Genomic DNA, 24,176 nt, shown 5'->3' with positions numbered 1-24,176 from the left:
TTGCCACTCAAGTACTGAACTTGTACCAAGCCAGCCAAAATTTCCAGTCAAGAGCAATATATAAAAAAATAAAAAAAAACCTAAGAAATTGAAGGCTATAAACTCTAAAAATTTTTACATTGCCACATTTCATTTGCAAATTGCAATATATAAACAATTCCTTTAAACCTCACACACATAAACCCCAGTGGGTCACAAACTCACAGTCGTCCCCAACTTGGCGCCAATCGGTACCTGGACATCCACCTCGAAATGCATCAAAACGTCGTCGTAGTGTTAGACAACGGTGGCGGCCTAATCAAAGCTGGCCTGGGCGGCGAGCGCGACCCCTCGGCCATAATCCCGAACTGCGTGTACCGCCCACTCTCCTCCAAAAAGTGGGTCCATCCCTCCCCCACCGAGCCCATGGACCTCACCTCCGCCGCCGTCCGCCGCCCCATCGACCGCGGCTACTTAATCAACCCGGACCTCCAGCGCGAGATCTGGGCCCACCTCTTCTCCTCCCTCCTCCGGGTCAACCCGGCCCAATCCTCCCTCCTCCTTACGGAGCCCCTCTTCACCCTTCCCTCCATCCAACGCTCTGTCGACGAGCTCGTCTTCGAGGACTTCAACTTCTCCTCCCTCTACGTGGCCCACTCTCCCTCCCTGGCCCACCTCTACGAGGCCAGCCGCCGGCCCATTAAGGCCCAGTGCAGCCTTGTTGTCGACTGCGGCTTCTCCTTCACTCACGCCGTCCCTGTCTTTCAAAACTTCACCATCAACTACGCAGCTAAAAGAATCGACTTGGGTGGCAAAGCGTTGACCAATTACCTCAAAGAGCTCGTCTCTTACCGCTCTGTCAATGTCATGGACGAGACCTTTCTCATTGACGACGTCAAAGAGAAGCTCTGCTTTGTTTCCATGAACGTTGCTCGTGACCTCCAAATCGCAAAGTATGTGCTTTTATTGTAATGTTCTTTTATTTTTTGTGTTTTTCTTGAATTAAATTTGATTTTAAGTTTTCGGTTTTTGTTGTTTCTTTTATGGGTGCTCAGGAAACAAGGAAAGGACAACGCTTTCAGGTGTACTTATGTGTTGCCTGATGGTGTTACGCATACGAAAGGATTTGTTAAAAACCCAGAAGAAGCACAGAGATACTTGGCTTTGGAAGACGGTGACACACTTCAAGAAGTGGAGAGAAAGATGGACGCAGATCAGATGGAAGTTACAGACAAGTTGGGCGACCGAAAGAGGATTGATTTAACCAAGAATGTAATTTTCTCTCTCATATTTTTGAACTAAATAATTGCTTGTGTTTGTTTACTAATTTAAGTGTTGTTTGATGTTTTTGTGTAGGAATTTGACTTGACAAATGAAAGGTTCCTTGTGCCGGAGATGATCTTCCATCCTGCTGATTTGGGTTTGTCTTATATTTTGTTTTCTTGTTTCGAAGCAAATTTTTGGGTTCGTAGTTTAATTTTTGAATCAATTTCCTCCTATAATTTTTTCTTGTTGAAATCTCGTGAGCTTCTGTAAATCAAACATTACAATCCCCTTTTGTGTACTTCATGTTGGCTAGCCATTATTACTACCATTCAACTACTGCAAGGTGTTACATGATTATGTGGAGCATAGCATTGGAAATAGTTACCTAGCTGTTTCTATAGAATGTGATATCTTGTGGTGTAACAGAAGGTATATAGAAATTGTTTAACTTCTCTGAACAATGTAAGAAAGGAATAATCTCTGTTGATCTTTGTTCAGTCGTCTTGTATGCTTACAAAGCAAAAGTGCTAACTTTGGACCTGTTTTTGCAGGAATGAATCAGGCTGGACTAGCAGAGTGCATCGTTCGAGCTGTCAGTTCCTGCCTTCCCCATCTTCACCCGGTACTTTATGAAAGGTAACCATACAAGCTTTGCATTTTTCTTTTTTAAACAAGTCATTTTCAGTACTAATTGGTGTCTTAACTGTGTTGGTTAGCATTATCTTAACTGGCGGAAGCACACTATTTCCTCGACTTGCTGATAGACTGTATGCTCTGAACTCCTTTCCATTTAAGTGTGCAATGTCAGAATTAATACTAAGGCATCGTTTCAGACTTGAGTTTGTATTGATATTGCAGAGAGAGGGAGCTGAGGCCTCTTGTTCCTGTTGACTATCAAGTGAAGATAACTCCTCAAGAAGAGTAATTTTCTATCTAATACATAGTAATCTGTTTAAGTACCTACTTTCATTTTATTAAAACTTGCCATGTTTCTCCAGCCCCATTCTAGGTGTTTGGCGAGGTGGATCAGTTTTGGCATCGAGTCCTGATTTTGAGGCAATGTGTGTCACCAAGGCTGAGTACGAGGAGCTTGGATCTGCTCGATGTCGCCGGAGATTCCTTCAATAAGTACTTGTAATCTTGAAGGGTATGTTATCTGAATGATCAAATCCACCCTTCATAGTAACTTACCATATTGTGCTGTTTGGTTGAGAAGACATGCAATGGAGTAGATTCCAAGTAATTGTGTGACCTTAACATTCAGTTATATTTTCTATAGCATCTTTTGCAAGCAAATCATCCGTGAGGGAAAAAGCAGCTGAGTATCCTCTGTCACTTTTGTTGTCATCACTGAAAGAAAGGAAGGTAGAAGCAGGCTTTGGCATATGTGCTAAAACCGATTGACCTTCTTATACACGTGAGTATGATAAGAGGACATGCCACATTCTGCCCCTTCTGTGAGCTTCTTTTTGATAGACATCCTAAGGAAGATTTGAGTTTCGACCAGTTGACATGGAAGCCTGCTTACTATCCACAAAGGCTGTTATTTATGTGGAATGGGCAAACTCAAGAAGAAGTGTGATCTGCATAGTTTGATTTATAATTTTGATCAGCATGAGTCCAAGAGATGGTGACTTTGAAGCCATTGCAAGCTGCATTGAAGTGTCTTGTTTATGAAGACCAATCTGATCCAGGATTTGCTTCCGGCATGGACATTCTGAACAAATCATGTCAAATTCTTTGAACATGTATATTCTGAATGAGAAATCATGTTGGTCCTGTTGATGTTCAATCCACCTTGGTTGTTCTTATGAAAGAAGGATCCTTGGGTTCTCATCTCCTGACATTGTTTGAAGCAGTTTTAGCATTTGCTAGCTTGCTTGAGCATAATATTTGTCTCTGGTTTGCTGTTTCAAGTGCAGTGGACAGTCGTATATGTAAATTTGTAATATGCACGTTTCTGAATAACACTATTCTCATTATAATTTTAGTATTTTTCTGTAGGCAATAGTAATGCCTCTTGAGAGATGGACAATTGCTCAAATTTTATTTTTGCATATATTCGTGATAACCCAATTTTAAGAGGATTAATTTGATAAGCCTCCTCTAGGTTGGAATCGGCTGCCCATCAAAGTAAACCACAGCTACTTAGAAACATTTGCGAGCTGTTAAAAACCTCCCCATAGAAAACGAAAATAGAATAGCAAGTGTATCAACATACAAAAATATGGAAAATAACGTATTTGCCTGTGTAAAGAGCCACAAATGGCCAGCCAAAATAATGTACAAAGCCACAAAATGAGAGATCCATTAGATAAGAAATAACATCACATTTCTACTATAAAACAGCCTGTACTAGGAGACTATCCTGACAATTTTATACATTTACACAATTTTCCAGTAATGCTTTCTACGACCAGAAACCTTAGGAACTATTTCACAACATAGCTGCCGAACCTCTCATTCTCAGTTGATTGCTGGCGAAGAATACATCTCTTCTCAATTTGTTCAAGATATCAGTCTCGACTCTTGTCCCAAAATATCAAATCGCTTTTTGCCCATGAATCCAGTAAGAGCATCATAAAATACATGGAATCTCTTCAACCGGCTGTGAGTATCTTTTTGGAAGCCTGAATGGCCTTCAGTTCTCAATAAAACGTTTGCCAGTTCTCACAGAAGATGACTAGATCGGGAACAGGTCTAGTCTTTCATTCAGAGAATGGTTGTGAGTCCATACACAAATGCACCAATTTCCTTTGGTACTGCCCAAAATATTCACCAACTGCAATAACATCTTCATTCTCTGGGCCCAGCCCAGGCAAGTTAAGCAGTTTGTCATTGATTGAACTAGATTCATCATCAGTGTTTCCTAAATCTGAGATGATGTTGGCATGAATTTCTCGACAAGCAAGGATGAACATAGCGGCTGTGTCAGGTTGTCGAGCCTCACGAAGTGCTGCCAATGCCTCTTGCATTGCACCAGCTGCTACATACAAAATCAGAGCCCTGCATTGGATCATTGATAGGCTTAGGACATGTCAGATGTGAAAAAAATAAAAATTTATAAGGTAACGTTAACGAGTAAAATGGGATACCTCCATATGTTGTGTTCAGAGTGAAGGACATGCGCAGCCCATCTTAGCAACACCCTGGAAGAACATAATACACACAACTAAGATACCTTAACCATAGGGATAAGAATCTTCATGAAACAAGAATGCTTCATTCCAAACACTTTGTCAATCAATAACATAGCAGTTGAGTCCCAATCAAGTGCTTTTGGAAAATAATTTCTTTACATATCATCTCTATTTTGAATGCTTAAATGTGCAAGTGAATAATTAATTTCCTTTCTAAATTAATCACACATAATAGTTCTGAGGAACATTCTGAACTTTTAGGAAGATATACTTTTGTTTTTCAAAATTAATGCAATGCAGATGCTACATGCACTATTGTACGTGATTTCCTATAAGAAAACTTTTTATTTATAGGAAACATAATGATTATATTAATAAGATATATAAAGGAAGTACAATCAATGTGGATTTTGTTTTTGGGTTACAACAAAACTAGTTTGTTTTTTTATAACTCAAAAGAAGGAACAAATCTTTTCGGGGATTATTAGAATCTTCCAAATGAAAATCAGTTAAGAAGCCATTTAGCCAAAGGACAAGCAGCAAACGTGGAGATGAGTTTATATTATCAAATGAAGATGCATTTTGGTATCAAGAAAATCCCCATATTTAAGCTACCGGAAGGCAGAAAATAGCAAGGGTCAAAATCTAATCAATCAAATTATATATAGATAAAAAGGGAAGAAGGCTAAGGAAGCCTCAAAAATGGTAGACAAAAGTAAACAACCTAGCATAATCAGATCCTTTTAAATGCGTAGCAGCTAAAGTTGCAGCATCTGTCCAGCACCCAGCGTCTTGTAGCTGCATAAGTGATGACAAAATATTCAGTACAGAAAATATAAAGTATGTAAACCACTACTTAATGCATTAGGACTAGTGGAAAAAATTAACAATGTTGAAAAATAAATAATCAAAGCCAGAAAAAACCCTCAGCTTCTCTAATGCCCATCCCTGACTAAGTTCATATCCTCACTCCATATTTTTCAATTTGTTGCATTTTTTCCCTAAAATTTCCTTAGCTAAGCACATGCACAAGTGGTCATATAAGGTATCACCCTCTATGCAAACCAATACAAGGCAGATCAGATTTTACAGGCAGCCAAGATACAATAAGGATAGTAGGTGTAATTACTTGACAAGCTTCTTGATAACATGAAACCAAAGGCACACTTTGATAACTTGATTTACAGAAAATTTGTTTAGACACAGAACCTAACCTGAGAACAAGCTTCTTGATACCTTCCTACAGCACAGAGAAGATGAGTACCAGACAATGACCTGTCAGTCCTGACCATGTTGGCAGCAACAACCTAAACAATATTATAGGAGTAAGTATCCAAAATCCATATACAGTTAAATCACTTTATTCCAGTCACAACACGTATTTTGATGCCATGAGCTGATCTAAATAAGCACTCACCTTAACTGCGAGTTCAAGAAGAGACTGTGACACAGCAGAAGAAAGAGCAACTGCACGTAAAGCATTTGCATAGAAGTAATTGCTCTCAGGAGGAGTGGAAAGCAATAAACTAACTGCAGCTTCTAAGTTCCCAACCGACACAAGCCTAGATTATCAAGAACATAAAGTATAATCATCAGAAAAGTACATCAAGAACCTCAAAGATGCAAAGTCTAGCCTTCATTTAACAAGCATAAAGTATTAAATGTACAAGTAACTAGGTGACTTGGGAATTCAGCATGTTGCTGAAGTTGAGGTAATTAAGAAGATAACGATCATTGTTGGGATATTCATCTCAAGTCAAATCTGGGCAAGCCAGAGACCAAGACTATAACAAGGATGGAACTCAGCTAGAGTCAGGGTCCCTGTACATTGTCTTGTGCATATATGCTTTCATGTATATATATATATGGAGTTCTACCAAGCAAGTATATATTCACACAAGAGCAATTGAACTAGACATTATGTCATCAAGCCTATTCAGCAGATACACTAGCCTGTACAAATGAAAGAATTATGAGAATGATAAGAGTACTCACTCATGCACACGATTCTGAATAGCCCCTTCTCCCTCCAGCTTCTCATGCCAAGGAATACGTTCACTAGCATTTTCCCATAACTCTTCTTGTTCAAAAGCCATTGACCTGAGCTGACCTTGGCTCTAATAACCATAAAGGCCAATATATTATAGAAAATGGGACAGCTTAAATGGAAGAAAAATTACCTAAAAGAATGTCTTAGAACTAGAAGGGCACAAGGTATAAGAGATATATGAGGTAGCAACCTAGCTGAAAACCTTGTTCACAAAATTTGAAAATAAACATCATCCTGAAATATGACTTACCATTGCATCTTTCTTTTCTGTTCCAGACACTGATTTTCCTTTTGATGTTATCCTACTCAGCATAGATGCGTCATCAAGCTCTTGAATTGACGCTGACACAGGGGCTTTTAGTGGAGATTTATTTACTAGCTTATTCATCAAATGGTTAAGAGCACGAGGCAATTGTAGCCAGAAAAGAGCTTCTGAGGATTCACCAAAAAATGCAGCAGCAAAAGCAAATCTCACCGAACAACCCTTGTTCATCACCCTTGCATATATTATTGCCCTCTCATCATCCAGTATGCAGCCTTGAGAATGTAACATTTATAACATATCAGAAAAAACGCATACTAATATAATTATAATACTCAAATGTGAGCTCCACTTCAGTAGAAAAATCACAAGAACGACAGAAAACCCACCTTCTTTCCGATAAGGTTCTAATACTTTAAGCAGCAATTCTGGTACCACAAGGTCACCAACAGGTGGTGAATCAATCATGTAACTCCGAAGATCCTCACTGGACTTGGGAGTTCCCGGAATTAGGTGAGGCCGCTTATCTAAAATTGTACTGCAAGTATTAAACCATGAGGGCTTTACACCCAATTGTAAGATCATCCGTAATGCCTGAAATTACAAAACAAATAAAATTCCAGTGGGTCAGTACCGAATGTCTACTATCTTCATAAACAATAAAATTTGAAGCAGACTATGTGGTTATTGATTCAGGGCCTATCTTAGCATTTCTAAGTAGAATCTGCTATTTATTAATAAACAATTTGGTTAGTGATTATCTTTCCTTACTCCACTAAAGAAAATGATGTCCACCAAGGATGTAGATTAGCCATATATGATGCAGACATGAACCACCAGTTGTAAAAGGGCATGAACTAATAGAACTTAAACACATAACAAATTGCTTCAGTACAATAAGTAAGAAAGAAAATGGAAAACAAAATTATAGTTACCAGGGCATGTGGTGTAGGAAGCAGTATAGGAGAACATAAAGGCATTGGACGGAACCTCTCTTTTATAGATCTGGGCAGGTGTGAAAAACCAAGTTTTTTGTCAATTCTGCACCAGAGTAAGATTATTAAGGCACAGAAATGGCAACTCCCATACAGATCATCAACATCCCTGCTCCCCTTTATGACTAAAATAACTGGAGAACAAATTAATCATGAAGTCAAACAAAGTCTGGGACATACATATTAATCTCAACAAGGCGAAAGCTACTATCAGCTCCAGCTATGCACAATAACAGGGGATCATTTTTTTCGGTTCTCAAAGGCAACCAATCAAGTTCCAAGACAAGGGTTCCAGGAAATTGAGGCTGTAAAAGAGAATTGGCTAATGGGTCTGGAGAATCCTGCAATTAAAAAAACATGTAGAGAGCAAATGATAAGAAAGATCATCTAAAAGTAAACACCCCCCCCCCCCCAAAATAAAAAATAAAAACCATCTCAACTCAACAAAGCTCAGCCTTAACCCCAACATTTGGATAAACAGGAAGTATTTTATTTAAATATATCAAATCTTATATATGGATAAAGGAGGGCTGGGGAAAGTTAATACTCATGCTGATGAATTTCAGGAAATGTTAGTTAAGAACTAATAAGAGTAAGGAAGTGAGGGGTACCTAAACAATACTGTGGACTAAATCTTACAAGACAAAAACAAAAAAGTGCAATAAAGGATTGCTTGGTGTGTGTATATATATATATCTGTCGCCTATAGGTCCATCAATATTCATAACCAGAAGTGGCAGCTATTATCCAAGAGGCATATATAAATTTGCCTGCTCCACTTAGACAACTCATGATTTAGCAGATCACAAACTATATGTACTAAACATAAACTCCAACACTATTTAACACGCATAATAAAAGAGGAAAGAATCATACTTACAAGGTCAAATACAGAAAATGTATTGTCATAAAATAGTACAGCGACACGCCCCCTACTACGGTCTCCGGCAACAACAGGTGAGAATTTAATTCGCCGGATACCTTCTCTATGAGTGTTAAATGAAGAAGAATGGCCAGTTGTTACATCCCACCAGCGAATATTTCCTGACCTGTCCCCCATAACCTTAAAATGATTCACAGAATAGAAATCTTAAAATGATTGAGACTCTGATACAAAATACCAATCAGAAGAAATGAATACAAAAAATGCAATACATACTACATGAGGCAACCGGTAGGCCATGGCTGTAATTAATCCATCAGATGAGACAAATGAAGAAGAAGGCCATTTCGGTCTAGAACCAAGCAAAAAATAACCATTATGAGAAAAATTGAACTATATGAAATTGTTAGTCGTAAGAGGATAAACAGATAATTTATACTAATATTCAATCAGTGCTGATTAAAATACTGTGGATCAAACAATAAGTTTGAGGATTTTAAGAGACAAAAAAATCCAAGTGAGATGAACCACAATATGAGTTAATTCCAACTGCAAATTTGGTTCATTATCAACCATATAAAGCATATAAATGAAATTATCCCAATTCCACAAGATTTCTATCAAGCTGTATAAACCATTAGGCTTGCCAATATTGGTAACCAGAATGGTTGAAAGTACAAAACACTCAGTATCACCATGAATTGAAACCGCAGAATTTATAATTACAAGAACAATGCATGTACAACTTTGGAGAACAAGTTAAAGACGCTTTGATCTTCATGGTACACTTACGCAAGTCCCAGTAGTCCATTTTAGAAAAGAATGAGACCAGCAATAAACCTAATTACTCACTAAAAGTAAATTTATTAGTCAAGAAGCACCTTAAAAGATATTAAATATTAAAAAATTATTCTTAATCTGAAAGAAATGCAACCCTAATATGACTGAGCAATTAGGACAAACTAGGCTGGAACTGGAAGTCTGGGTGTAGCTGCAATAATATACAGATCTGGCAATGCATCCATGATATTGAAAGAAGAATTACACCTGAAGTCACGGATCCTTCGTCCATGAACCTCAAAAACACCAAGAGCACCATTGGCCAGTGCAAATGCAAAGCTTTCAGAAGTGTCGTCTTGAGATCCATCCGAGCTCTCTGCAATCCGAGGAAGAAATTTTTTTACTTTTGTTTCTGAACAATTCAACTATCCACTATAAATAGGAGAAATTCATATAGACAAGAAACTAGTATACATCTTATGTAAGTTTATCAAGTAAACAAGCTCACTGGAATCAGATGATGCCTTTGTTTGGGACCTTGGGGAGGATGTCTCATCTGATGCTACAGTTGTGTTTTTGGAGGATAATGATGATTGCCCAGCAGGTCCATTTTGAGCAGGCCGAGGAACGGTTGGGAGGGTCCATTCCAAAACCGTAAACGGAAGAGCTAATGATCTAAGCTACATGAGATATAGAGCGTAATAAATACCAAGACGAGGCATCAAAAATCCTAACCTCCCCCACCCTCCCAAAAAGAAATGCATAGATATATAATACTGGCAAGTTGTGGAAATGGAAAAACTAACAAAAGCCATGTTTCGGGATAGTGGTTTGAAAATTGTGAAGTTTCTGTTTAGATTAATTCATGGATAACAACATCAATTGCTGGAAAATATATAAACTGGGAATATGGAATAACCAAAGACGTTAAACAAATTTACCATAATAGGAGTCCTTGTCATTGCCCAAACCTCTACTGGTGCGTCACGAAGCAAAATAAGAAGGTACCTGGAATTTTATTAACATAAGCAAAAATGTTACAATGAGTAGCTCAGAAATTTATGCAGAATATAGATCACCAACTGGAAAAAACTTATTATTAAAATTATATTTAAGAAAAATGTCATGAATGTATAATAATTTATAATCTATTGATGCAAACCAAAGCAGATATTGTTGATTTATATTAAACATCTTTGTGGGAAATATTACCCAAAACAAATTTGTCCTTATAATTCCACCACCTAACACTTCCCATGCTTGTTCTTGACGATATAAATATATTAAGATTATAATTTTTTTTCAAATTAGATTTGAAAATGTTTCCTTTCTCTGTGGATATCTCTTTGGTACAGCCGTGTACAAGTAATCAACTGATATTTGTAGGTAAGAGATAGGTACCATGTTCTCTTCTGACATGTTATGTGAAGAACATCAACCCAATTTTTAACTCTATTACAGGTAGAGGAGTCATTCTAAGCATTACTCAACTAGGTGGTACAAAATTTACCAAGTTTCACTGTTTTTCATTAAAAGTAAATAAAGATGTAAAGGTACACTATTTCAATAAAATAAATTATCTTCATTTTTTTTCTAACAAATAACAAAAGAAGGAAAAAAACAAAAAAACAGTTACTAGATATTAGACTTAAAAAAATAAATAAATACAGAAAACATGAATGCACATATAACAGGCTAATTTGAAGCAAATTTCTAAGTTTCTTTTCAGCTGAAGTAGCATTCATAGATCTGAGTAAAACCAAATATACATAAAGCAATCAACTAATGAGCATAAATAAAGGACATGAATGTAGGTTTGAAGTCAACCTTCCAGAGGAAGAGGCCCTTAAAGCTCTTATGGGTGCACGTTCAGGCTTTTGCAAAACCCGAAATGGTCTATTAAGCCCACTTCTAAGACAGGTCACAATAAGCCTGTTGATGAAACCTCCAGATTTTTCACTCACCTATATCAACAAAGTAATGCACTACATATCATTGAAGTGTATGATCAACATGGATTTAATTAAAAAAAGAAAAAAGATAATGCTGAGAATCAAAATCAGACCAGCTAGCAGACTAGTATGATGCAACCAAACAATTGATGATATTTGAATTCATATATAACAAACCTGACTATAAGAAAAGGAAACTAGTCTAGAATTTCCAAGCCATCGCAATCCCCTAACAGTACCATTATGAACAGAAAAACTTGCAGCAATGGCATTGGCAGAAACATCAATGACATCAATTGCCCCACTTTGAGTTCCCAAAGCAACCAATGGAACAGCTACAACAGGATAGTTTCCCCCACCTTCGCATATAATCAAAATGATGCCATGGTATCATAATCTCTCCCAAAATGATGCCAACTCATAATATTCTACAAAAATTCAAAAATCAACATATACAGTAGATTAGTGAGAGGATGAACTAACGGCCCAAAGTAGCTGTTGAAGAAGGTGAAGGTACAGCTAGCATAGTCACTGCTGAAGATAGAAGCTGAAGCTGTCCAACTAAGCTAATCTGCATAAGTGATTTGGCTTTATAAGCATGCATAAATTTTAAATTTTAACTTGGCATTAAATGGGATTGGTAGCAAACCATCCAGTGAAACCCATTAATCATGACAAAATAAAAGTTGAAGCATAAAAATAATCTATAAGCCAACCTTAAGTGACATGTCTGTATTGCTGGCAGTAGAATTTGAAGGTCGGCTTCTGCCACCATTGATCTGTTCCATTTTCTTACCTGCTTCCATGTCAAGTCTTCCAGAAGAAGAAACTACAATGTTGGAATTGGTCCCAGGAACTGGAACTTCATTAACACGAGCAACATTACCCAAGTTTGTATCATCCTTGCGATTATCTTCAGGCGCTTCAGCAGTCAAGAGCCAGTTCCATATTTTCCCGTCATCAGAGATGGAGATCAAATGTGTTTTAGAAACAAGAAGAGGTTCATCACAGAAATCAAAAGGATTATCAAAATCCACATCAGCCAAAGGAGAATGAGGTACATCAGAATAAAGCTTGCCGATGCTTTGGAGGGTGGAATCCGAATGGGAGATGGCGAGAGCAAGCACTGCCGGAGAAGGGACAGATGTGCCAATGGAGGGGATCAACTCTTCCATTGAACACATTATGTGCACCTGTTCTCCTCTGTGGTTTAAACATTTTCTTTTAATTTCTTCCAAAAATAATAGTTGGAATGCAAATTGACAGATATAGCAAGCATAACACATTGCAGCTTAATTTAAAACCTAACATTCTACATTTGATCGCATCTTCAAATTTCAGATATAGCAGGATAAGGAAATCGAAAAGGCAATCAATGAAATTCAAGCACTCACTGTTTTCGGCGCCAAGTACTGAGCCTGCCATCAAGATGAGCGCAATAGAGTAAGTCATTGTTGGGATCGGGCAACACATCGAGATACTTGCCGCAGCCACGAGGCAATGCGGTAGTAAATAGCGCCGTCTCGTACTGCAAATCGAACACCACCAGCTCCCTCGGGAACGTCAGAAACAGAATGTGCCTCCATTGCGGCGAGAAGGCGAACCTCGCAAAGTAAAGCGGGAAAGCCGCCGAAGCCGGCGACGAATTGCCCGAGCCTCCGCCGCCAGCCAAGTCTCTCTCCAGCTTCTGCAACTCGGTGGAGTCCGTCTTAAGCTGAAGCTCCTTAATAACCACCGCATCGTCTTCGGTCTCGCCTAAAACCGTGACCGAGAGCAAGAGGCCTCTGAGTCCAATCACGCAGAAATGGCGCCCATCGAAAGGATCGCAGCGAATGCAAGACAATAGCTCCGGTGCGGCGTCGTATTTCCAGATGCAGCGGCCGGTGGAGCTGTTGTAGAGGGAGAGAGTTGAAGGTCCGGAAATTGCGGCGAGGAGGTAGGAGTCGGGTCGGGCCTGGACCCAGCAGAGGTCCTGGATGCCGAGTTTGGAGGCGTCGGAGTCGAACCAGAGAATGGCGGACTTGAGGCGGAGGTCGAGGAGGGCGATACGGCCCTGGCGATCGCCGGCGGCGAGGAGGAGGTGGGAGGTGGAGGGTTCGGTGGAGAGGAGGTCGCGGCGGAGAGGGAGTGGGGTCCACCGGACGGAGGTGACGAATGGTGAGAGCGAGGACGTGGCGGAGGAGGAGGGGGAGGATTGGGTGGGAGGGGGCATAGGGAGGGTTATGATGAGCTGCATGGAGCGGGCGTCGAGGACGGAGATGGAGCTGCCGGCGGGGAATGCGAGGAGGCCCGATGGGCTGAGGTCGACGGATCCGAAGTTGTTGCGGGAGGGTGGGCCCGGCAACATGCAGTCCCAGCCGTCGTGGACCGGAGAGGGTGTCGGTGATCTTGGGCTCGACATGCTCATGCTGCTCTCTGCAAGACTGCAACTGTGTTGTCTGAATCCGCTCTGTTTTTTATTTTTCCAATTTTTTTTTACGTATTAGCTGCTACAATTAAGGTTAGTGTAATGGAAATTCAAAGGTCTTTATAATCTTATATATGACTGTTTTCCATTTTCACAATCTGCAACCTTGCGCGTGATGATGAAGAATAATGGTGCTGCATTGGCTCATTGGCCGTTGATCATGCTATTAAGAAGCTACGATGGTGGCCCTAACAATTTATAGGTTGTGTTTAATACATGTGATATGATGTTATTTAATTGGCCCTGTTCTTAATGTGGAGATGAAATTTTATATTCCTAAGACCATTAAATCCTTTCATTTACATTTGTATAACTTCTTTTATTCAATATCAAAAGAATAATAAAAGTTGTCCATCACCATTTAATTTAATGGATGATTTCTCTTAATCGGAATAGGTTATGAGTTAAAATCTCATAAACGTAAATTGTTTAATCAAAAGAAAAAAAGAAGAAGGATGAAAGTTTTTTTTTTCTGGTAATTAAAAAATGAATGTATAAACAAGAAATGCTAGCTATATTATTTTTTCTACCTTTTTTTTGTGCCCATTCTCCACTGTGATCTCTATAAACAATTAATTGAATTAAAAATTGTTAAATCATATAATTATCGTCAAATAAATAGACAATTTTGATAACAATTAAGACTCACAATCTATTTATTTGGTAACAATTAAATAATTAAAGGATTTTTAATTTGATCGATTTTGTGTAAAAAATGATCTAAAAAATAAACAATTTCAATTATGTCACTACATTTACAAGATGGGCAAGATAACATAGAAAATAGCTAACATTCTTCTTCACTAAAAAGAAGGATGAAAAATATTTTATTAAAAAAAGAGATAGAAGTTGAACTATTGTTGTAGGTTTGAAATCAAAAAGTTGTTATGATGAATAAATTTCTTATTGATTTATCCTATTAGATCCAATTATTGAATACAATTAGGTGCTCATTATTATTTTAAATTTGACACTTTTTTTAAAAAAAAGTTGTCATTTAGATAAATGAAATTAATTGTCATAAAAGAATTAGGAAATATTAGGTGTACTATATTTTTGTACTAAATTTGTACCACTTTTTTAAGAATGTGAAGTTTATTTATATAGTGAATTATGAAAGATTTATGAGATAATTTTATACATCTATTATCTTTATCTCTCTCATCATATAACAGGTTACATGGTAAAAGAGATATACAATTATACACAATAGAATTTTTTTTCTAGATCACACATTCACACCTCTATTTAAAATGTGGCACATTTAATAGTTTTGAATAGTTGATGCCTTTATAATTAATGTCTTTCTATTATCATTACATGCACTTTAGAAGTAGGTCAAGTGGGCTAGTCCTCTATGGAGCGGGCCTTGAGGCAGCGAGTGGGCCTGGTGAACAGAATGAAAACGATAGCCATTATTAAGACAAGGTTTATGGTACCAACTTCAACTTCATTAAAGAAAGAAGAATGAAGATGAAGACAAAACCTCACAGCCTCACCACAAAACTACTCCCTCACCGCCAACAGGGAGGTCCTTTTTATTCCTTCACTGCCTGAACCTGCGTTTCCTCCTTATTCAGGTTCAGGACTTTTTTGTGGATGGGTGGGCTCGGTGCCACCCCAGGCCCATGCACGGTCACGGCCCACAAACTAATACAATTTAGATTTTACTCTTAAAACGACAACGACTCAATTGACTTTGTAACTTTTTCCCACCAAAACGACACACACGGAGTCCGCCTACGTGTCAAATATTGTGTGCATGACAGTGATAGAGAAAATAAAATATATATTTTTTTTTTAAACAGAGAAAAAAGTTCGGGACAAGGCAAAATGCCAAAACATGTTGAATAACAACATGGTTTGTACCTCCAACTTACAAGGGGGGGACTCAGAAGTTTTATTAGCACTGAAACTTGGCACTCTTCAGTTTGCGAAGTACTGCTATTCAGAAATTGAAGATTGGATCGCTCGCCTCGCATACATATTACATAGAAAGAGGTTCAAACTCAAGCATCGAGCTTCTACCTTTCAAGAGTGGACAAGACATGAGCGAGTCAGGGTGGTGTCAATGACTCAATGGAGTGTCAGATCAGACCACATACCCAAAATAAACACCCACAGGGTGTTTATTTTGGCTGTAGCTGCACGAAACATATCTCTGCATTTTTTGATAGAATTAGAGTATCCAACTCAAAATTAATTGGCAATGGGTGCAGAGGCCCAAGACTTATAAGCACATATGCGAAGCCTTAGTTTTTCGATATGAGACATTGCTCCACATTACTCTCAACACGCCCCCGCACGTGTGGCGATATTTTTGAGCCTTACACGTGAACAAATTGTATTGGGTGACGTGGGAGTACGTGTGACCGTTGGGCCTTACACGCGAATAACCAAGCTCTGATACCATGATAGAATTAGAGCATCCAACCCAAAACCAATTGGCAATGAGTGGAGAGGCCCAAGACTTATAAGCACATATGCGAAGCCTTAATTTTTCGATATGAGACATTGCTCCACATTACTCTCAACATTTTTCATTAATGAATGCTCTTGCTTTAAAATGGTATTGGCGGGTAAGGAACTAAGGACTATGGAGTATTCAATTGGAAGCTGAATTCAAATTTATTGGGTTCCACATTCTTAAAATTATTATCTTATTTAATGAGATATGTTCATATGTAGCATTATATGGAAATTTTCACTTATGTTACAATATTTTCATTAAAAAAAAAAACAATCATATATGCGAAGAAAAATTAATATCACATTGAAAGTCCAAATGGGTGTCACTTAAATTACTTAAAAATTATTATCAAAATACAGAATGACAAAAATAATTACGAATTTTATTTTGTATATCTTATTTAGTCTTTAAAAAATATCATAAATCATAATAAATTATTGATCGTATAAGTCCACCAAGTTTATGAATACAATTATTTACATTGAAGGACATATGCATCTATATGTATGGCACATCTACATTGAGTGGGGAAAGTGCCATGGTATTTTGACAAATCTTGTAACATGGGGTGATGGTGTCCATTGTCCTAGTAAGATAGGGTGTCAATTTTTGCTTATGTTTGTGTGTGCCCATGCTGGGCCAATTGCTAAATGGTATGGGGAGGGACAAATTTACAGGCACAATTTGATACCCACCCACAAAGCCACAATAAGTCTCCTTTTTTCCCAAAGAGGGTGACCCCCAACACACCCCAAAGGAAGAGATTGAACATCCTAACTATGGTAAACTTTCTAAATTATTGGGGGAAGACAAAAGCATGGGAAAGCTACCCTTCCTCTCTCCCCATGTACTACCCAGCAAAAACTGTCCCATTGCACAAACTTAGAGCATGAAGGTGGGCAAACAGTGACAAAGCACAAGTAACCCATCACTCCATGTACAGTCCAGCACTAAATTTTCCCAGCAAACCACACCCAACCCAACATATTTCTCTTCCTCCTTGACATCCTTGTGCTTGGGCCTAAGCTGCTGCTGCTCTTCAGTCTTCAAGATGCCGAGGCCAGGGCCAAGACCCTATGAGTGTGTCAGGCGAGCTTGGCATAGCGATAGACACCAACCCATGAGAGGTTCTATTATTCAGCAGATTTTCAGGTTCTGGGTCCTCTTTGTTTCAATGGTTTTCTTGGTAAAGGTCTTTGCTTTGCGCATTTTGCTGATTACCCATCATGTGTTTGATTAGGGTTGTCAATCGGGCTCATAGCTCTGTAACCAAGAAGAACAAGGAGTGGCAAGAAAAGTTACCTATGGTGGTTTTAAAAGCAGAGGAAATTATGTACTCCAAAGCCAATTCGGAGGTTTTTCTTTTTTATTTTGGTTTGACTTTATTTGCACTTACTTTTGGATGTTCTTGTATTCATTTTTCCTGGTTTTGTTGAAGGCTGAGTACCAAAATCCTGAAACGGTATGGGATAGAGTAAATGACGCCATTAACACAATCATCCGGCGAGATGAGGGCACTGAAACCGGAGAGCTTCTGCCGCCCTGTGTTGAAGGTACCATTGTACTGATTTCTTGCATTTTGTGGATTGAACTCTGAAATTATGCTTTTGGGTTGATCTCATTTTCAATGTATATTAGCTCAAGCTTAGTTTAGTTTGCTAGCAGAAATTGTGCAAAATGAATACACTAGAGGTGTGATTTGTATGTGTCCTTTGGTTTCCCCTGTTTATGTTGTTCAGCTGCCCTTAATCTGGGTTGCACTCCAGTAAGAGCTTCAAGAAGCCAACGCCACAGTAATCCAAGGTGTTACCTCACTCCGAGAACACAAGAACCCACACCTGCACCCACTAGGATTTTGCATAAAACTACTGATGAAGGACACCCGCAGGTTTCTCCATATCACTCTAGCAATCAATTGAACTTTGCAAGAGCCTCAACTGTGAATTCTGCACATTTGATCCCAGAACCGTGCAGCCGGATCAACTCAAGTACTAACCTCACTAGCCCTCGGAATTACCCATTTCCAATTGAGAATATTCCTGCTGGCCATAACCAGTTAACAACAATGCCAACCAACAACCCTTTGAACTTGGGTTCAGTATATCCATTGTTTTATGGAACTCACTATCAATCTCAACAGTGTCAGTTAGGTACTCAGGTCCCAGAAAATGGAGAGTCTAGGACTATATATGTTGGCACACCAATTGTTACATCAATTGTGGAGCCTACCAAGCAGAACATTTTCTCCTCTCCAAGTGCTGAAAATGTGTCACCCAGAATCACACAAATAGGTGTCATGGACACCCAGGAGAAGCCACGAGAAGCAGAATGTGATTTATCTTTGAGGTTGGGTCCTGTCTCACACCCATGTACTGAAAGAAGCTTGGCTAGTGAAATAGAAGATATTGGTTCGAGCAGTTCTCAAGAGGGGGGAAAGTTGAATGATTTGTCGCCATCGAAAAGTAAGGAATTCTGTTTCTTTCCCACAAAGACTGCTTATGATCCCTCTGAGTCCACTTCAAGTATGTGGAATTCAGATGGTGAAGGTGGAGGTTTGGAGGCAACTATAAGGAAGCGCAAGGCACCTTTTAGTAGCAACAAAGAGGATGGGCAATTTTTCTGGCAGCCTGATGTACTGCCTGGCAGGTTTACTGGTCGAATTACAGGGCCTGGTTTGTAGGTAATCTGTTCCTTCTGTAGTATATATGCTTCAAAATCCAAAATCCCAGTTTATTTTTGAATCCTTTTATGAGAACTCTCTTCTATGTAGCTCTGATTGTGAAATTTCACAAGTTGATGTTACTTGCTAGTTGCATTCGTGGAAAGATGTGAATTGTAAATGAGACCTGAGTTGGATTCATATTATATGACCAACGTCCAGGTAACATAACTAAAGGTTGAAACATCAGTTTCCTTCATATGACATAGCTGACAGAAACTATTGAGATCAGTCAACATAGCAATAGCATTACTTAAGACTTTTTGAGTTGAGTGAAAATGAAAGAAACAAGTTTGGTGGAAAAGAAGATATGAGAGGTTTGTGTTACTGTGTAAAGTATTGTCCATTGTTTGATACTTTGATTCAGATCTTAAAATAACAGTTCTTGTAAGCTTAGATGTCAAGTAATGATATCGTGTCCTCTTAATTTTGTCTGTTCAATAGCTGATATTCAGACTGAGGACCATGGAGAGGTTTTGAAGATCATGTATCAATGCCTTGAAGAATGTTATCAATGCTTTGAAGGTCTGCAAAGAAAATCCTTTGTGGTTGGAAATGGTTTTAGGAATTTCCTTTCAACACAATGATTGTGGGGATGATTTTTGAAGATATAGTTCCGTGAAACTTTCATCTGTAACAGTGCTTCAGTTGAAGATTTTAATGAGTGGGGTAGAGAGAAGCACTTGGTTTCTGTTGCAGAAGGTGATATAGACAGGTTGAGTTGGACCAGAAATCAGAGAGGTCTATTATCTACCTGTAGTGTTTCATGAAGGTGATATAGCAGAAGTTGGTTGTTACTTGAATAGGAAAAGGCAACCTGACTTTTGGTTTTTTGTTTTGTTTTGTTTTTCTCCATGTGGGCTTTGTTGAATGAAAATTTTGTCAAAGACTTCAGTACTTAATCACTTTATCAGCTGCTGATGGAGGCTGTCTTAAGAAGTTGTATGTGGGAGTGTGATACCGAGTAGCTTACCTTATATTTTTACCCATTGCCTTAAAAACCTAAAAAACTATATATAAAGCATTAATTTATTGTGCTTTATTCAGAAAAGAAAATACAATGTTGATGTATACGATAATCTAACTATTTACTGTAATGTAGTGGCCAACAAAAAAAAACTATTTACTGTAACATGATGGGACAACAAAGAATGAGAATTCAATTATTCACATGTAAGTTAAGAATGAAATGACGAGGGTGGAGACGACCCCGAATACAGAGCCAACAGTCAGAGGTGAAGCATGGGAGCCTTGTTGTGGTGGTGGTGATGGAGGAGGAGGAGGAGCCTTCTTTTCCCTTTATTTCTTTCATTTCATGAACCAGTCTCACATCATCTCTGCACTTTGCAAAGTTAAAACTTCTTTTCTTCCCCCCCCCCTTTTGGCCTAGTACCTATTGTTAAATTAAATTTATTATAAGCACATATAATTTGTATTTGACGGCACAACTATCAATTTAACTAGTAATTTAAAGCAGCGGTTTATGAGTTGCTTGTTTTCTGAAACGAAGACCTAGCATAATTTAAGCAATAAGAAATTTGGCTTTTTGTTTTTAACTTATTTTAGATTTTTTTATCTGAATAAAAAGTTAAAATTTTGAACTTTCTGATTCGTTTTATGATATTTTGAGTCTCAAAATATCTTTGAATGGTGGGTGTATTGATTAAATTTTTGGGGTACATTAGAAATTCCCCGCTGAGAATAATATGCCTTGTGTAATAACTAATAAGTATGTGGTTTGGATTTTTATAATTTTAAGTGGATATTAGCGCCACAACATCTGTGGGCCAAGCCTACCCTAGATTACGAAGAGCTCAAACGCCCAAGATCCTTCTTTTCGGCCCGTTGAACATTCCTCTTTCTTCCCCTTCCTTCCCACACCCCATTAAAAAATTAAAATTGATTGGCTTTCCAATTTTTGTTTGTTTTGCAGAACATAATGCCTGTATCTCTAACATGATTATGGGTACGTACCAACCCAAATCACATAAATGAAGTATTCATTTGGTATTCCTTAATTTAATGGCACACACCATTTTTATTCAATAAAATTGTACAACTTGATGTATATGAATATGATCTCATCATCAAACTACTCGCAAGAGTAACAATATTTATTGTAACACAATTAGGACAACAAAGAATAAGATTATAATTCTTCACATGTAAGTGAAGAAAGAAAGGACTAGAGTTGTGACTATCCCAAACAGAGAGGCAACACTAGTACTGAGAGATGAAGCATGGGAGCCTCCAGGTGGTGGAGCAGCAAGGGAGGAGGTGGTGGTTGGTGATCCAACGGTGAGGATGACCTTTTGGCCTTGCTCGCAGTGGTCACCAACGGTGCAGATGAAGAAGCGAGAACCATTAGCAATAAGGTTCACATTTACTGCGCTGCCTATCCAGATTCCTGGGTCACTGCAGTTATCATATTCCTCTTTTGATGATACTTCACCAACAGTGTGGCTTCCAGTCCAATTGAATGCTGCATTCACAGATTAAAAAATAAATTAATAAAAACAATTAAATGAATCATAATATCAATTTGGTATTAATTTGAATATTAGAGTTCAAATGCGAGGTGTAATATATATGCTAGTTCAGCTATCAACTAATTATTTAATTAGTTGATAAAAAAAAAAGTAGCTAATTACTTACCAACTACGTCGCCCAACTGGAATGTCTTGGAGGCAGCCCAGTCGGAGTAGAAGGAGGTGTTTGTGGGAATAGTCCAGCCCAAGCTATCACCAACAACATATTCTGCTGCTGTTGCACCCTTGAATGATAAAGGCAAGGCCACCACCATAGCCATCAACCACCAAGCCATCATATGATTCATATTCTTAACCACCTTAATAATTACCCTGATGAAGAATTGAAGATGATGAATATTTGTATTCCTTTTTCAATTCCCTCTGTTTTTCTCTAAAGAAAATTGTGAGAAATGTTGGAAGTTGGAACTGATTGATCAAGTAATGGTTCGTGTTGAATATGCATAGAATTTGATTCGGTGATATTTATAGGCAACACTCGAGACCGAGTCACCGCCTCACCGGAGAGTTATGGTAATACACGACAATGAATTGGAAATCTTCAAAACATGCGTCTGTATATAGGTAATTAATATATATAGTATTGTCTTAGTGAAAACAAAAGGAATTAATATATCATTGTATACTAACGTAGGATTCATTCAAGGGATGCCATAAAGAGAGACGTGCCAAGAAAATCTTAATTAGTCGTCTACGGCGCAGACCTGTATTCACACGGCGGCACTCAGCTACACCAGGACACACAACTCAAGAGCTGTCTGAATATCATTGGCAGCTTTTGCAAAACCTGGCAGCAGGCAAATCTTTTTGTTTGACTTGTCTCCAATTCTCATCCATTTCAATTTGGATTCATCTTTCTACCTTTTGTTGTGTTGAACAAAAATTGTAAATAAATACTAATAATATTATCCAATATAATTTCACCAAATTCATTTAAGGAATAAAAGTTTTATTATTTTGGGTACGACCCATTCAAGATGGAGTACATCTCTTAATTACAATCCCTTGAATTAAGGGAATACTCTTTGATTTCAATTGTAAAAAAACCAACGGATCACTTTGTGAGTGTTTGGATTTTCAATAGGTGAAAGACCTATTGAAATGGAATTTATTTGCGGCTGCGGTTGCACCCATATTTTAGGTTGCCTGCGTACCTATTGCAGGATCAAACCACACGTAGTTCTATGATTTTTGGATTTAAATGGGTGAATGACCTATTTAAATGATTTGAGTAGTTTGGGTAGGATTTAGAGCTCTTGGATTGATTTGAGAAATTAATTCAAGGACTTTTGTGTGTGGAACTAATTTTTGAAGGATTTGAGCGGATTTGATTTGGTGCGAAATTAATTCAAAGAAATTTGTGTGAATTAATTCCTAAGGAATTTGAAGAATTTTGTGAATGAAGTTGAGTGTGAATTTCGCTCACATTGCCTACGTACCCATGATGGGATCAAACCAGACGTAGTTCAGTTAAGCATTTGATTAGTTGGCTTTGTGCCACTTTAGAGTTGCATTTGAGATTTTGGATTTGAGAGATTTAGTTTTGCACCAGTTTTAGAGTTTGAATTTGGGAATTGGGATTTGGAGGAAAATGTGCCCATTAATATTTTTGTATCATTTATTTGTTAAATGACACATTTTTTAAAATGGGCTAACATGAATTTGGTTATGTGCGTACTAATATCTTTGTATCAATTACTTATTAATTGACACACTCTTTATTTATTAATGCGCAAACATTAACCTGGGAGAAGTTCATACCAATATGATTTGCTAATTGGTATGCATCTAATATTGATAGGTATTTGTGTCTTTAGAAGACCATCTCAATTAACCAATAAATGATTTGTTAATTGGTGATTTGTTTTGTTAATGGGCCACTTCGGAGAGATACATGGCCATTGAACTTTGATATATTGAAGACATTTGTTTTCCTGCTGGGCTTTATTTAGTAGGAATTGCTCTTGAGAAATTTTTCTCTGCAACTCCTTCTGCCTTGAGAGGGCAGCAAGCTTTTTGTTTGCTTCTTCAAAAGAACAGTAAGCCATTGCCATTTGTATTGGTTTATATTGTGACTTTGAAACCATGCATTTTTCGTCAAAGAGAACAAGTGGCAGACTTCTTTTCTCCGCCCAAAGGTTGAGAGCCATATTAATTCTTTGCTTCATTTTTCTTTTTGGTCTTTCACTGGCAGAAGTGCAGCAACGTACATGTACATGAGGCAACAACAACAACCTATTTCTTTTGTTTTTTATATTGCGCCATTGCTGTAGAGTTAGAAGCCATACTTTTTTTTTTTTTAATCTTTTTCTTTTGCCAATATTTGCCTTCCATTCACCTTTCTTTTGTAAGCCAAAGTCTTCATTCCATTTGGTTTGCAAGTGACCCGTAAGGAGAAGGCCAGTCTTTTTTTTACTTTGTTTTCTAGGCTTTGTGCCGCTATAGAAATGACAAACGTCATTTATGTTTTCCCTTGGCTTTCCACCATTTCTTTATTTTCTTTGTCTAATGCAAAGGAAATAGATCCCAGCCATGAGACTTGATTTCTTTGTTCGCTGATGGTAGAGAAGGTGATTTCCTTTGTGGGGTTCAGCATAAAACCATCAACTTGGAAAATTAATTTTGTGGGGTTCAGACCAGAACCCTCATCTCTTGAGAGAGGAT

At 38.1% G+C, this 24,176-nt stretch overlaps 4 protein-coding genes across 7 annotated transcripts; 2 read left to right on the top strand and 2 right to left on the bottom strand.

Moving 5' to 3' along the window:
* The first annotated feature begins 16 nt into the window (after window positions 1-16).
* On the top strand, window positions 17-3,233 carry ARP6 (actin-related protein 6). Of its 3 annotated transcripts, none has more exons than XR_015122334.1 (8): window positions 17-932; window positions 1,035-1,251; window positions 1,336-1,443; window positions 1,559-1,674; window positions 1,797-1,881; window positions 1,962-2,012; window positions 2,104-2,166; window positions 2,244-2,269. XR_015122334.1 is itself a non-coding variant. In XM_086244231.1 (8 exons), the coding sequence occupies exons 1-7, from the start codon at window positions 253-255 to the stop codon at window positions 2,371-2,373; spliced, it is 1,290 nt and encodes a 429-aa protein (XP_086100357.1). In that variant the 5' UTR covers window positions 17-252; the 3' UTR covers window positions 2,374-2,392; window positions 2,525-3,233. The 3 variants fall into 3 exon arrangements, 2 of the variants coding, with proteins under 2 accessions (XP_086100357.1, XP_086100356.1); XM_086244231.1 differs by lacking the exon at window positions 1,559-1,674 and adding an exon at window positions 2,525-3,233 and having other exon boundaries at window positions 1,336-1,399; window positions 2,244-2,392; XM_086244230.1 differs by lacking the exon at window positions 1,559-1,674 and having other exon boundaries at window positions 1,336-1,399; window positions 2,244-3,233.
* A 238-nt stretch (window positions 3,234-3,471) lies between these two features.
* Window positions 3,472-13,883, bottom strand: LOC147285647 (Transducin family protein / WD-40 repeat family protein). Its single transcript, XM_086243217.1, has 20 exons — window positions 12,702-13,883; window positions 12,024-12,510; window positions 11,791-11,878; window positions 11,485-11,666; window positions 11,183-11,319; window positions 10,297-10,363; window positions 9,864-10,035; window positions 9,623-9,731; window positions 8,852-8,927; window positions 8,573-8,755; window positions 7,873-8,033; window positions 7,633-7,738; window positions 7,087-7,291; window positions 6,686-6,972; window positions 6,381-6,502; window positions 5,803-5,947; window positions 5,600-5,692; window positions 5,110-5,183; window positions 4,341-4,394; window positions 3,472-4,251 (listed from the first exon to the last, which is right to left on the bottom strand). Exons 1-20 carry the CDS (start codon window positions 13,712-13,714, stop codon window positions 3,954-3,956), a joined length of 4,059 nt encoding a protein of 1,352 aa, XP_086099343.1. The 5' UTR covers window positions 13,715-13,883; the 3' UTR covers window positions 3,472-3,953.
* Window positions 13,884-16,997: 3,114 nt separating this feature from the next.
* LOC147285646 (uncharacterized) lies at window positions 16,998-19,896 on the top strand. 2 transcript variants are annotated; one of them, XM_086243221.1, is made up of 5 exons: window positions 16,998-17,396; window positions 17,485-17,599; window positions 17,683-17,797; window positions 17,984-18,924; window positions 19,408-19,896. In XM_086243221.1, the coding sequence occupies exons 1-4, from the start codon at window positions 17,296-17,298 to the stop codon at window positions 18,922-18,924; spliced, it is 1,272 nt and encodes a 423-aa protein (XP_086099347.1). In that variant the 5' UTR covers window positions 16,998-17,295; the 3' UTR covers window positions 19,408-19,896. The 2 variants fall into 2 exon arrangements, with proteins under 2 accessions (XP_086099347.1, XP_086099344.1); XM_086243218.1 differs by lacking the exon at window positions 19,408-19,896 and having other exon boundaries at window positions 17,984-19,162.
* A 1,087-nt stretch (window positions 19,897-20,983) lies between these two features.
* On the bottom strand, window positions 20,984-21,933 carry LOC147285645 (cucumber peeling cupredoxin-like). Its single transcript, XM_086243222.1, has 2 exons — window positions 21,619-21,933; window positions 20,984-21,445 (listed from the first exon to the last, which is right to left on the bottom strand). The coding sequence occupies exons 1-2, from the start codon at window positions 21,797-21,799 to the stop codon at window positions 21,123-21,125; spliced, it is 504 nt and encodes a 167-aa protein (XP_086099348.1). The 5' UTR covers window positions 21,800-21,933; the 3' UTR covers window positions 20,984-21,122.
* Window positions 21,934-24,176: the final 2,243 nt, after the last annotated feature.

This window comes from Dryas octopetala, chromosome 5 (assembly GCF_963921425.1).
Source record: "Dryas octopetala chromosome 5, drDryOcto1.1, whole genome shotgun sequence".
Taxonomy (NCBI): domain Eukaryota; kingdom Viridiplantae; phylum Streptophyta; class Magnoliopsida; order Rosales; family Rosaceae; genus Dryas; species Dryas octopetala.
The sequence above is the reverse complement of the archived record's forward strand: the minus strand, read 5'-3'. Positions and strand labels throughout refer to the sequence as shown.

Bases quoted from the DNA above. Each gene is read 5' to 3' on its own strand.
- ARP6 (XM_086244231.1), top strand. From the start codon at position 253: ATGCATCAAAACGTCGTCGTAGTGTTAGACAACGGTGGCGGCCTAATC. The intron at 1,400-1,796 runs GTTTGTCTTATA...CTGTTTTTGCAG, and splicing joins CTTCCATCCTGCTGATTTGG to GAATGAATCAGGCTGGACTA. The intron at 2,013-2,103 runs GTATGCTCTGAA...TTGATATTGCAG, and splicing joins CCTCGACTTGCTGATAGACT to AGAGAGGGAGCTGAGGCCTC.
- LOC147285647 (XM_086243217.1), bottom strand. From the start codon at position 13,714: ATGAGCATGTCGAGCCCAAGATCACCGACACCCTCTCCGGTCCACGAC. The intron at 10,036-10,296 runs GTAAATTTGTTT...TATCTCATGTAG, and splicing joins TGACAAGGACTCCTATTATG to CTTAGATCATTAGCTCTTCC. The intron at 8,034-8,572 runs GTAAGTATGATT...TTTTAATTGCAG, and splicing joins CATTTTCTGTATTTGACCTT to GATTCTCCAGACCCATTAGC.
- LOC147285646 (XM_086243221.1), top strand. From the start codon at position 17,296: ATGCCGAGGCCAGGGCCAAGACCCTATGAGTGTGTCAGGCGAGCTTGG. The intron at 17,397-17,484 runs GTTCTGGGTCCT...GTGTTTGATTAG, and splicing joins ATTATTCAGCAGATTTTCAG to GGTTGTCAATCGGGCTCATA. The intron at 17,600-17,682 runs GTTTTTCTTTTT...GTTTTGTTGAAG, and splicing joins ACTCCAAAGCCAATTCGGAG to GCTGAGTACCAAAATCCTGA.
- LOC147285645 (XM_086243222.1), bottom strand. From the start codon at position 21,799: ATGAATCATATGATGGCTTGGTGGTTGATGGCTATGGTGGTGGCCTTG. The intron at 21,446-21,618 runs GTAAGTAATTAG...CTGTGAATGCAG, and splicing joins CCAGTTGGGCGACGTAGTTG to CATTCAATTGGACTGGAAGC.